Consider the following 13,342-nt stretch of genomic DNA (forward strand, 5'->3'; position numbering starts at 1 on the left):
GGGGTTCCCCACCCCAGGTGGGTCTGACGCTAAGGCCCAGGCTCAGACCCGCAAATTCTTTAGCATTTCTCTGAACATTCTGAGTGTGCCTGTGCCTCGGTTCACATCCGCCCCGGCCTGCAGTGCCCTTGCACAGAGTAGGTGCTTCGGGAAGCACTTGACGTTGGAGGACTGCAGAGCCAGGGCCTGAGGAAGGCAGAGCACTCTCCAGGCAACAGCACTGGAGAGGCCCCAGGAGGGGTGTGAGCACAGAAGCTTGGAGGCATCTCCCTCCAGAGCCTTCCTTCACAGGCTCTGCAGGAGGCCCTGGAATGCCCCTCCAGGAGCCTGTCTGGCACAGGGACAGAGGCCAGGCATGAGCCGCTACCCCCTGCTCCGAGCTTCCCGCCCAGCTTGAGGTGTGCCAACTCCTGTGAGCCCGGAGTGGCTGGTTCCAGTTCAACGGCTCTGAGCTGGCTCAGCCCCAAAGCAGGGCCTCCTTCTCGGCCTCAATGAAGCATGCCCATGAGTCAGCACCGAGATGCAGACTGAGCAACAGGCGAGGCAGGACGGACGTGGGATGGGGAACTGAGGATGAAGGCGGGGACTGGGCCGATACCTGAGTCTGCATCCTTGCAGCCTCCACCGGCTGCAGGATCTTTTTGCCCCCGCAGATCTTTCCTGAAGAGTTCTGTCATAACCACTCCGCAGGTGATGGCAGATGGACTCCATGATGCTTGGGAGGGTCAAAACCCCCGAAGGACTCTGGTATGACCTGCCAGGTTCCCTCTGCCCAGGCATGACTGCTCTGAGGACCACTCCACACTCCTGTAGTGCCAAGTAGCAGCCTGGAAAAGGCTAGGGAGGTAGGTGAGGGAGTGGGGGACAGGCCTTCAACCTCCAATTCTTGAATGTGTAACAATACCTCGTTAAAATAAAGTCACACAGTGCACCTTTTATTAGACATTTTAATACCATATCAAAACACCTTGACTAATGAAGAAAGCTTTTCCCCCAAGCTTTGAACATTTTTTTAAACATTTTATAAGGTTTTTTTTTTTTTTTTTGTATTTTAATATATAAATACAGAAACCTATCTTGCATGGGCTGATGCCACGTGTGAACATCAATGGCTAAAATGTTCTCAAACAGAGTGCCTGAAAACAGGGATAACTGTACATATTCCTTTAGTAAGTCTTTTGTGGTTTAAGTTTTCTGGAAACAAAAAATCCACAAGGGTCTAAGAAAAATGTTCTGGCATTTTTGCAGGACACTTGTGATTATTAAATCCTCTGAACTGACCAGAACCAGGAGGGAAGGAGGGAGAGATAAAGGGTAGGGAGAGGAAGAGGTCCTTGATAGGTTGGTTGTTGTTGTTGTTGTTGTTGTTTTGGCAATGAAGTTAAATATCAGGGTCCCAAGGTGAGATATGTGCAAAACCAAGCCAGAAATTGGAGGGGGAAAAATACAAAAAAAAAAAAAAAAAAAAAAAAAGAAGAAAAAGAAAAAGAAAGAAAGAAAGAAAGACAAAACACCCAAGGCAGAGTGGTGGTGATAGACAGGGCCAGGGTGGGCGTGGGATGGGATGGTGCTGGGCACAGGAGGAGACCGTGTGCGCGGCCCCGTTCGTCTGTCACTGAGTGGGCTCTAGCTGGGCAGCAGACAGCAATCTGTAAACATCACGAGGGAAAACACCAGTCGACACTAGACTTTTTTTTTTTTATAATTTTTTTTTTTTTTGTAAACACTTTAGACAGATCCACAATGCCTTTCAAAGGTGTAAAAGAAAATGCCCTTTCCCTCCTGGGAGGAGGGCTGAGGGGAAAGATAGCAGTTGATTCTTCTCTCAAACTCGCTCTCATCCAATTTGGTGTCCTCAGGGAGAAAGGGAGAACCATTTTCTGGAAGTCAGTGCAGAAGGGGTGCCCTGTTCCCACTGGTGTCCCCAGCTCAGCTCTGCCCGTGTCCGATGCCTCCTCTCAGGAACGGGGGCTGGCTGTCCCTGTGTGGACCGGAACACGTAAGTCGCGCTCTGGCAGCCGAGGCCGGCCGCATGCATCCCGCTGAGGCTGGCCGGGCGTCTGTGGTTCCACTCTGGGGCCCGAAGCCAAACGTCCCGCCGGGGTTTGGACTCCCGCTCCGGCGCCGGCCCAGTCCCTCTGCCTCACTCTCACCCTTGCTTTTTCTTCTCCCCGTGTCCTCAGTTTTTGAGGGGAAGGTAAAAAGAGCAAATGTCCCTGATTTGTCTGACATCATCAGCTGTTCTGGGAGCTTACTTGGAATAAATAAAATAAACCTAATGAAAGAACAAAGGAAAACAAAACAAACAAACAAAAACAAGAGAGACAGCGAGAGAGAGAAAAGAAAGGAAGCCCCAAAACCTTTTGATGTGAGATGAGGTGGAGTCAGGGTTTTGGTTTTCTCTGCCGCCTCAGAACTCACAAGGGACAGGGAGGATGGCGACAGGAGAGGGTGGTCAGCAGGGAAGCAAGGTGCCCTGGGGAGGAGACGGGGAGTCAGAGCACAGTTAGATAGGGACCACGTGTGCACATCTGGTGGGGAAGGCTGTGCCGGCCTGCTGCAGAGATTGATCTGGAAGCGGTGTGTGCGTAAGTATGGGTGAGAGTGTGAGTGTGTGTGGGAGGCAGGTGGCCTAAAGGCAGGAAGAACCAGCAGTGACATGATCACGGATGAGCACCGCAGAGGACAGTGTACCGTCTCACAGGGACTCCCACAGGGAGTGAGGTTATCCCCCTGGCCTGAAGAAGCAGAGACCCCGAGAAGCAGGACTTGCCCTCACCACTCCTCCAGCACGAGGCGGAGCAGGACACAAACCCAGCGTCTGGTCCTAGAGCTCGCCGCTGCTTCTCCCACCCGGCACGTTCCACGGGATCTTTCTGAGCCTTCAGGGAGACTCACTTTAGATGTCCGGAATACATGGGTCTTTTCCCAGCGAATGCAATTCTACTGAGCAGCTTCTCCATCAGGTTAGGAGTTTGTATCTGCTAGTCTTCCTGGACAATCATACCCGCCCCCTCACAGAACCATTAACTGGGAAGATGCTCCCTTCTTGGTGGGGTGTGTAAGGGCACCTGAGCTCCCTACCCTCCAGGCCCCAGAGTGACTGGACCCCAGGCCCAGAGTCCAGAGCACCCCCAGCCACGGGCTCACCTTTGAGAGGAGTCAGCAAGCGAGCCCAGCAGGGTCAGTCCGCGGGATGTTCTGGACAAGATCTGTTCACTTCAAACCATGAATCTATGCAACTGAGGCAGGGAGGTGGCAAGGGGAGACACGTTACCACTGACCAGGCTGTTCCTTGGGGTGTGCTCTCCAGGGGTTAGGCTTCTGAGCAGGGGTTTGCTAAATCACTCATGAGGACCTCAGGGGAAAACAAGTATGTCCCCAGACACCCACTTTTTGAAGCAAGAAGGGAGAACACCAAGACTGATGTCAGCTCAGCCTGAGGCATCGGCCCAGCAGGGTGGGTATAGGATGGGCTGGATCTGGGAGCTGCAGGAAGCAGGGAGTGTGGCCCTGAGAGGGACCAAGGCTTCACCCGAGGGGAGCCTGGATGGGGTTGGGGCGGTGGGGGGTAACAGCTACCAGGGAGAGGGTGAGAGCGGGACAGCCATGCTGGCCAGTGAGCCCACCATCTCTCGGGCTTAAAGCACAAGAAGATGGGAACCAAGACCCAGCAGGCTGGCTGTTGCTCCAGCTTTGGGGTCCGGAGAGCCCCCTCCTTGGTCAAAGGGGCAGCCTTGAGGCTTTGTCCCCGGTGGGACTTCTCAGGAGACATCCTCCCTCCCCACCCCTGCCAAGCTCTACATAGCTTGGTCATTTGTGGTCAGCAGATGGCCAGAACCCTTCCTGGAGGAGATGGGAAGGGGAGGACCAGCCCTTTGGCTCAGTCACGTTGCTGGGGACAGTCAGACAGGGCCAGACAAGAGGCTGACAGTGAAACCCTGGTCTCCAGTGTTCAGAGAAAGGACCATCTGAACCAGACAGGAAACAGAGATTGCCCCAAGAGAGCTTTCTGATTTGTAAGCCAACATCTGGGTATTTTCGAACACAGGAACCAGGTAGATAATTTGCATAATTCTCCCCTAGAGCCCAGCATTTCCATCTTCTGGTTCTGAGCGGTGAGTCCCTGGGGGGCTGGAGCAATCTGTGCCAGACCCAGTCCAAGACCTCCTCCCCTGGGGCCAACCTGGAGCCTCTCATGCACCAGCCACATCTGTGTGCCAGGCGCCACCATCGCCTTGTGGCCAGTAGCCCTGTGAGGCGGGCTGTGAAAAAGCCCGTGTGTCAGAAGTTCTGGGACTCAGGGAGCCAAGAGCAGATGGCACAGAGTGTCCTCCCGTCTTGGGAAAAGAGGTGTCTTCTTTCTAGCTGGAAGCAAGACCACGGCTCGTACTAGAGCCTGAGAATGACTCTGAGCCCTGCTAATTCCAGCAGCTTTTCGTGCCGTGGCTGCCCAAGTCGTGGCTATTCTTGCCTCTGGCCCTCGGGGGAGAAGGGACAGGGGCTGCACGCACTAGCCCTCTGTGCAGCCTCTCTGGCACGGATGACAGTTCTCGTGCTGTGGAGCAGCCCGTGGAGGAAGAAAAGGCTCAGGGAGACATGCAAAAGCAACCTCTTTCCGGGTGGGATCTTAAGTGCCTCTCGCCTATGGGCTCCGCAAGTCTTTGTCAGCCCTTACCATCCAGGCCATCACACCAGAGACCTGCTCTGCCCCCACTTAGAGCCCTTGGCAAAGAGGTTGTCCCACCACGCGAGGGGACTGAACGGCTAGTGGTGAGGGTGCCCGCCCACCCCAGCAGCAGGGAAGGGGCCCTCTGGGATCGCAGATGGAGCTGACCGGCCCTGGGGGCCCTTCCATACCTTTTGTGATAAATGCACAGGCAGGGCAGCCTGGCTATCGTGTCCCCCTGAAGCAGCTCCTCCAGGCAGATCACACACTCACCCGCGTCTTTCGTCAGCACGTCATCTGCAAAGGGGGGGGACAGAGGAGAGCGGAAGATGGTCAGTCACTAGCAGACAGGTGGCACAAAGCGGGCACAGGTCTGCGAACTGGGTGGGACCCTTGGGCCACCTGAAGTGGGCAAGGCTGTGTGGGTGACACAGGAGCCCAAGGGTTCGCTGACCCGAAAGCCCTCCCTGCAGAGACAAGACATGCATACTGCACGTCCGTGATCTCGAGACCAAGTGGGACCAATCACCAAGAAAGTGGCCAGGGGACGAAGGGCAAAAGGGGCTCGGGCGGGGACAGGTATGTCGCAGAGGCCAGCTGCCTCCCTGAGGAAACCTTCCCCCAAACATGTGGACCAGGTGCCTGGAGTTCTGGTTTGGCAAAGCACGGCGGTGGGGTGTGAGGGAGAGAGGATGGAAGAGCGGGAGCTGGGGCGAGCCCGTCCGCAGCAGCATGGCTCGCAACAGCCGACGGGTGGAAACAGCCCTGGCGCCCCCGGCTGAGAACTGGATCAACAAATCCATACAGCGGAGTGTCGCTCGGCCATGGGAAAGGGGCGGACAGGAATGCGGGCTGCAGTGTGGATGGACTTGGAGAACATCAGGTGAAGGGAAGGAAGCCAGACACAAAAAGTCCCCTATTCAACGACTCCTTTCTATGAAATGTGCAGCGCAGGCCAATCCGAACAAGACATAGGCCCAGGGCTGGGGCAGGAGGGTTGCGGGGTGACTGCTCTATGGGGCAGGGGTGTTCTTCTCCTCTTCTGGTGGTGTTCTTAAGAACACTTACGATGAAATCTACCCTCTTGACAGATTTTCAAGAGTGCACGATAGTACTGCTAACTGCAGCCGGATCTCCAGAACTTACTCATCTGACATGACTGAAACTCTACACCTGTTGAATAGCACCTCCCTACTTCACCGTCCCCTTGGCCCCGGTGACCCACTCTTCTACCCTCTGGCTCTGTGAGATGGACTCTTATTTCAGGTAAAAGTACAATCACGCAAGGGGTTTTCTTTGGAAAATCCTAACTAGAAAGAGATGGTGGTGGTGGTAGCATTGGGAAGGTTCTAAATGGTACTATGACTCAATTTAAAAAAGAAGAAAAGGTCCCCCACACAAAAAGGAACAGGAGGAAGCCACTGGACACCCCAAGCCCTTCGCACAGCCATGGTTGGAAAAGCCTGAGCACACAGAGGGAGCACTGTGGCTGGGGCAGCAGCCCCTTATTAAATTTCTATGACATTCTGGGCACTGGCAACTCTGCGAAGAAGCCACGGCCTCAGGACTGAAGTCACAGTCTCACAGAGGAGGCGGACAAGAAAATGGAAATGAACAGCACACGAACTTCTAGGAAGCCTTATGATGCATAAAAGCCCAGGTAAGAAGGGATGGCTGATGCCCCATCAGGGTGCGGACATTTCAGGCAAAGGGAACAGTATCTGTGCACTGGGAAGAGCGGGAAGTTTGCTAAGGCATCTGCAGAGAAACATGGGGGCCACAATGGGGTGAGACAGACACCCCCAGGACAAACTCATGTTCTGCTGTGGTGCCTAGGATTCATGTGGTTCATCAGGAGCCTCTGGAGACGCATTCTGATCACCGCTGGTCTCTGCTAATACTGGAGGATGGGCTCGCAGAGCTCAGAGATGGGGAGCCCGCGGCAGCAGTGCAGGAGGGAAGGACTCAGGACCTGCACTAGCCACAGGGGCAAGGAGGGAGAGATGGCATGTGCTGACCAGGGCAGCTGGGCAAGTGGCAGGTGCCTAGGAGAGGGGACCCAGGAAGAGAAGGTCAGGCATGAGAAGTGAGTTGAGTTGGGTGCGAGGTGCTGACCAGGTGTCTCCACTGGGACATGCTAATGGAAACCTCCAGGAGTCCACTGCAGTCTAGGGCTGGGGTTTGGAAGAGAGATGTGGGTGACGAGTGTAGATGTGGGATAGAGATTCAGCTGAAATCCAAGAAGGCAGAAGACAGAACACAAGGTTAACTCTAACATCTGAAAGGCAGGTGCAAGGGTGAGGGAAGCCAAGGTTACTCAGAAGTTCCCCAAACCACAGGAGAAATGCCAAGGAGGGGGTGATGGATGTGGAGAAAGGCGAGCTGGAAACAGGATCAGTTCCTCACTACTTGTTCTCGAGCACGGCCACTGACACACACCGAGATGGTGTGTGTTCAACTGAGCCGCAGTTTCACGAGCGAGGCAGGACGTATGTGTCATCCCTGTCTTGCCAAGGAGGACACGGAAGCCAGAGAAGCCAAACATCTTGCCTCTGCAGGGCCTGAAACCCTTCACTTGGTGCCCCTCACCCTTGCTGTTTCTAGGTCCTCCCTCTGATTGCTCTGGTGGGAAAGGAAACATCTGGGGCCCAGAAAATGAGGATTCTTCAAGGCCTAGAGAGCTAAAGTGCCTTAAAGCTCCCTACCAGGAACTCTGACAAAAAAGCCCAAGTTAGGAACAGTTCAGTACTGATGTTCCTGGGCACAAGAGCTGTGGGAAAAGTCACTCTCAGCTGCCTGGCCATGACGACCTGGGATTGTCCCCTGCCAACATCAGGCTAACCCACAGGCCCCCCTGAACAGAAAAAGCAGGTGGCGCATCATTGGTCTGCCAGTGGTCACCTCAGACTCCCAGTGTGGCAAGCAGTGGATCAGCAGAAGAGCTTGATCCCATGTCCTACGGCACCAGATGCCCTCCTTACTGAGTATGTGTGTGCATCTGTGCGTTCATGTAAGCCCAGGAAACATCTGGAGGAGCTACACTTCCATGTTGAAGGCAAGGAAGACTAAAAGCAGAATGTTTTTATGTGTTTTTGAATGTACTCGCACGTGCATTACCTGTAGAATTAAAAACCCCAAGAAGGAAGCGTACTGGTGTTTTCATGTGGCTCTGAAACGTGTCGACGGGGAAGATGGGTTTGGTGGACGGAGCCAAGTAACTGAGCGCCTGCAGGGAAACGCAGACTCTGGATGGTGAGGATCTGGGCGTTCACGGTAAAACCCTCAAACTGTACTCTATATTTGACACTTTCAAAATAAAACATTGCAGGAAAAATCCCCAATAAGGATGGGGGGAAAACCGGTCTGGGCTTTGAGAAGGCAGAGCTGTCTTGCAGACATTCCTGGGTGCTGACTTCTGCCCTCCCTGCCTCGGGAGTCTCATTGGTACAGGGAGTGTGGGCCCTGGGTCCCGGTCACGCCCCTCTCTCCACACTAATGGCTTAATTCCTTTCCTGTGGACAGTAAGGTTACAGATCCAAGTTATCATCCCTTCCATTTCCCCCCACTGACTGGCACCCCAGCTGTGAGGCCAAGGGGTTAGGTTGGAATTCCCTGGGTTCCAAACAGCTCCTTGCCCGGCCAGCTGTGCTCTCCACCTGCACAGGCTTCTGGCCAGGGTAGAGGTGACAGAGCTAGGGGGCGGGAGCCGGGAATGGAGATAAGACTTGAGATTTGCTTCTTCAACAGGACTGGACTTGACCCTCCTCTCTGTTCATACTGGATGTCACTGAGGGAAGGGCCAGGCGTGCGTAGGAGACAGGAGGCGCAAGGGCGGTTCCTTTTCCTTACCAAGGATTCAGGCTTGAGCACATGAAGGTCAGACGCATTTTTGTCCTAACAGTCCACTACCAGCACATGACACTTCGCAGACAGCACCGCGCTGTGCCTCACCAGCCAGCCTGGGGCTGCAGCGTGGGTGGGAAAGAACTCGGACTGGCCCACGCAGCTGGCAAGGGTGGGGAGCCCATCTCACCGTGGCCTGGAGTGCCGAGGATAGGGAGGAGTTGGGGGCTGGGAACCTGACAGTGTGGGGAGGCCAGCGGTGTCCACACCCAGTGTTGTGCCCAGGGAGTGGCATTCTTCCCGGAGCGGAAAACAGGAGGTACACAGATCCGGCCACAGGCCTGAGTGGGCTGAGTAAAACTTCCTGTCCCAGTCCCTGGAGCTCTGGAATCGGCAGCCCCCAGATGTCCCTGGGAGCTCAGCAGGAGGGTGGAAGTGGCTGAAACCGATGCCTGGCTATCAACAGGTTCCTATGTGATTTCCACACCCTTTCTGCAGGAGGCTACTGCCCGCCGTTGGGAACCTCCAGGCCCAAAGCCAAGGACCCTGGGCCTGGCACAGATTGAGGCCACCTGGTAGACAGACGCAAATGTCCCTTGGTATCCCTAGGTACCCACAGGATGGGGCCTTAACCGATGCTGGTTGTTGAGAACCCAGAAATGAAGCTCTGCCTTCTGCTTTTGTCTTACTGGCTCTTAACCACTGCCCCCACCCACCCCTGCCCCGCCCAAGCTTCCTGATGCCCTGTGCAAAGCCAATGTCACTGCCCAAGGGGGGTCTTCGAAGTGTTTGGTCCGGCTGGGGGTGGTGCTTGATGATGCCAATGCCTGTCCCTCCAACTACACCAGGGAACCAAACCAGAGGCAAAGCTCTCCGGTGCCACAGCAGGGGGAGAGGTGATGCCTGGGCAGCGGCTGGGGTAGGGCAGGGTGGGAAGTGACTGCTTAGTTCTGCTCTCTCTCTGAGATACAGGGGGAGCACTCTTGAGAGCAGCTATTTGTCAAAGAAAGATCTAGGACAAGGAGAGAAAGGAGGCTTCACTTCTTTGGGGTCAGCTGTATGGCAGGACTTCACAGAAACCTCTCAGTGAATGCTAAAGACCCTTTGGGCAGGCGGGGACGGGGTGTCTCTGAATCAGCCCATGTAGCTGGTAAGTGGCCATGGCTTCCAAGACCAGTTCCTTCTACTTGGTGACCTTACCTCCTCTCCTGGTCTCCAAGAGACCAGGCAACAGGGTCTCTTCCCTTGAGGCTAGAAAGCACCAGCCATCTCAGTTTCAGCTCTTTCTCTCCTTGTGGATTTGTGCATGCGGGGCCCAAGAAGGGGGAGAAGCCTAGGTGCAGGGAGCGGCACTGCCCCCAACAGCCCCGAGTGCCACTGTGAGGCTGCGCTGCCCTGTGGAGAACCCCGGCCCCCACACTCCCCAGGGGACGTCCAGAGCTGCTGGCGTCATGGGTGGGGGGCGGGGAGGCTGAAGCTGGTACAGCTCAGAGTCAGCTGCTGAGGGCAGGACCAGACATCATGCGTTTCCCCTGGTGCTGGGAAGGAAGGTAGGAGCCAGAAGGAGAACCCCTGTTGCCTCCCCAGCAAATGCAGAGCTGCCGGCCCCCATCTCCTGCGGGTTAGGGAGGGATGGTGCCATCAGTGCCAGGTGTTGCCAGCTCCCTTCTTGGGAAATCTCCAGGAAAAGGGAAACCTAGAGCAGAGAGATCCCCTACCAGCGGTGGCATCCCCACCCAGACACCCCAGACTGCTCCAATAATGGAAGCCCAGCGAGAGTCAGCCAATAAAGCTCAGGCCTGGAGGACTTCCTCTTCAATAGGGCTCCCCACGGTGACCCCACTCAGTCCCTTCTCTTGCAGCCACCTGATTCTTGTGTCCCCACTGTGGCAAGCCCCTGTGTGTCTCCGGCCCGCTGACTCCTCACTCACCCAACAGCCAACTGGTCAGCAATGCTGGAGCTCCCTCCGGCCCTCCCTCCTGGAGGAGGGGACACCTCTGAGTCTGGCACTGCCGCAGGTCTAACAATAGCCCCTGGCAGGGCCCCATTGGGCTGGGCACACTCCTCGGCCGGCCAGGACCTGGTTCCTCCAGGCCTAAGAAAAGGCACTTCCATCCCAACCACAGGGTCTCAGCAGGGACGCAGGCCAAGTAAGCACCATTTACACACGTCTGCTGGCTTGGGGAAAACTAGCAGGAAGTATTCCTGCTTTTAGGGGAGTCAGATTCTCGCTCCTTCAAAGAAACTTTGCACAACACGCAGCATTTTCAGAGCCCTGAAGTTGGGGGCAACGACTTTTGGCAGAGAGGAGGAGAGAGGGTAGGGAGGACCTAAAACGCAGGACATGGTCTGCACTCCAGAAGAGAGCTGAGCATCTCCTGAAGCTGCTTTACCAGGCACTAAGCTTCCCTTAGTGCTGCTGGCAAAGGAACCTGAAACACCCGAGAATCTACCGGAGCCACAGACCCCTGGCTGTCTTGGAATCAGGGTCTCCTAAACTTTCCACAAACAGCTGGCCATCCATTGTGCCCGCCCCGTCACGGTATCGGGACTCTCTTATGTTCACAACAAAATCAGGTCCCCCAGCCCATCTCAAGGCTCATTCTGCCAGCTGAGGTCGAAACTGGGATGCATATTCTTGAGGGTGAGTCTCAGCTCTCAGGACTACAAACAGATGTTGAATAGGAGAGAAATCAGAGGCCTACTAAAGCTCACCACATTTACCGACAGAAGTGGGACGGACCAACTCCCCCCTCATCTCCTAGGGGTCCTGAGTTCAGAGCGGCCCTTGGGTGAGGAGGAGGAGGGATGGCGCGCTCTCTGCACCCTCTCCATGGCGTAGGCAACTCACAAGCCTTCTGAGCCAGGTGCTTGCCCTGGGAGCACCAGTTCCTGCTCTTCACACTTCTCTTGAGCACTGGGTGGACCAGTTAAACTAGTCTTGCCTTTCCTAAGTTGTTGTGTTTTTTTTTTTTTTTTTAATCTGGCAGGCCGCTACTGGAGGTTTTCCAGCCCACAGCTCAGGCCAACCCTCATAATAAGAAAAATACTACTTTCTATCTGCCTCATTTAGGAGGTTTCTACTTTTTTTCCTTTGGTGGTTAACTAAATTTCATCTTATATAACCACTGTAAATTTTCTAGAAATTTCCCCCAATTAGTGCCAGCAATTACAGAAAGTGTGTGTATGTGTATGTCAATGAGAAATCTCCAGGGGAGTGACCAGGAGTTCTGGTGAATCTTCATAAGAAAATGGCACTTTGTGGGGCGCCTGGGTGGCTTAGTGGGTTAAAGCATCTGCCTTCAGCTCAGGTCATGATCCCAGGGTCCTGGGATCGAGCCCCGAATCAGGCTCTCTGCTCAGCGGGGAGCCTGCTTCCCTCCACTCTCTGCCTACTTGTGATCTGTCAAATAAATAAATAAAATATTTAAAAAAAAAAAAAAAGAAGAAGAAGAAGAAGAAGAAAGAAAATGGTACTTTGTTTTCTATCCACTAAGAAAAGCTCATCTTGCCCATTTTCCAGAAGATTCCAGGAGCTGCACACTTTATAGATTCTTTAAGTCTTCTCACATTTCTTTTTAACAGAAAAGATCTAGTAGAAGGTGGGGAGGATGGGGTGATGAGAAATCATGGGCAAACTATGTTATTGGCAAAACTAAAATAAACACCTAGAGGCCCTGACTTGGTTGGCCTATGGCCCCTGAAAGGCCTGTCCTACATGTGAAGTAGAACAGGCCCTAGACGAGCTCTGGAGACTTCCACTCCATACACACACTCCAGGTGGCAAACACCTTCTCTTATCTGGAAGGTTCAAATGTCTTCAGCAAACATAGAGACTGGCTCCCGGGAGCCCGGCCATTAATGCGTAGGTCTCCAGGGAGAGGCTGGCCATCATTTCTGAAGCATCTTCATGGCCTTAAGTCAAATTCCACTGACAGGACCAGATGCAACACACTTCTCTTGCCTCTGCTGGGAAGGATTGGCTTTTGCAGAAGAGAACCTTGAATTTAAAGCCTCTAGTTCTCACACACACACATACACACGCACTCTCTCTTTCTCTCTCTCTCTCTCTCACACACACACACACATCCTGAAGATGTAGCTTTCAATTAGAGGAGGAGGGGAAATGGGACCAGGATGGGAACAGCTGCACTTCTGTCTTGGGCTGGTTGGCCAACTTCCTCTTCCTCTAAGGGGACTGTGAGTGTGACTTCTGCGGGTGGCATGTGCTCAGACTGGGCTGCCAAGCAGTGAAGGGGACAGGTAGAGGGGGCCCTGCCCTGTGGCTGTGGGCATAGAGGAGAACTCTGGGGAGCACCAGGCACTTATAAGGCCCTCACCTTCCCAGCTCAATGAATGGGGTGTGTGGGTACCTGTCACACAGGTGGCCCCAAGAGCGCTCTGTCCTCCACAGCTGCCCTTGCAAAGTTCTCCCTGATGACGTCAAGAACCCAGTCCTCTCGGACGGAGCCCACTCTGAGGCTGCTTTGTGTTCTTATAACAGCAAGGCAGTGTCTACAGAGAACTCTCCCCAGCCACCCACAGGACAAAAAGCGGTCTTCATGAGGGCTATGCACATGTGGAGAATGAGTGAACACAGTTTCTGAGGCCATGGCTGGGGAGGGCTGTGGGCAACAGGAGAAGACTCGACACCCTCCATGGTCCCAGGCAGAGACGAGGGGGCAGAACCAAGTGGAGCTGGAGCATCCTTTAAGGAACGTGCACTGACGAGTCTGACAGGAAGCCCAGAGCTCACATGACAATGTTTCAGAGAATGGCAGCAGTCAGTGTCCGGGGACAGGGAGAGGGTGTCCTCAGGGTAGAACAGG

At 54.4% G+C, this 13,342-nt stretch overlaps 1 protein-coding gene across 3 annotated transcripts in view; it reads right to left on the minus strand.

The window, feature by feature from the left end:
• Window positions 1–931: 931 nt before the first annotated feature.
• ZNRF1 (zinc and ring finger 1) overlaps window positions 932–13,342 on the minus strand; it is a 98,580-nt gene continuing 86,169 nt past the window's right edge. The window contains exons 3-5 of one of the 3 annotated variants that reach the window (XM_059153344.1): window positions 4,861–4,966; window positions 3,151–3,242; window positions 932–2,275 (exon numbers count right to left, since the gene is read on the minus strand). In XM_059153344.1, the coding sequence (XP_059009327.1) occupies window positions 3,185–3,242; window positions 4,861–4,966 (164 nt within the window). In that variant the 3' untranslated portion in view covers window positions 932–2,275; window positions 3,151–3,184. The other 2 variants (XM_059153343.1, XM_059153345.1) reach the window with 2 other exon arrangements.

Source organism: Mustela lutreola, chromosome 16, assembly GCF_030435805.1.
Source record: "Mustela lutreola isolate mMusLut2 chromosome 16, mMusLut2.pri, whole genome shotgun sequence".
Classification (NCBI taxonomy): domain Eukaryota; kingdom Metazoa; phylum Chordata; class Mammalia; order Carnivora; family Mustelidae; genus Mustela; species Mustela lutreola.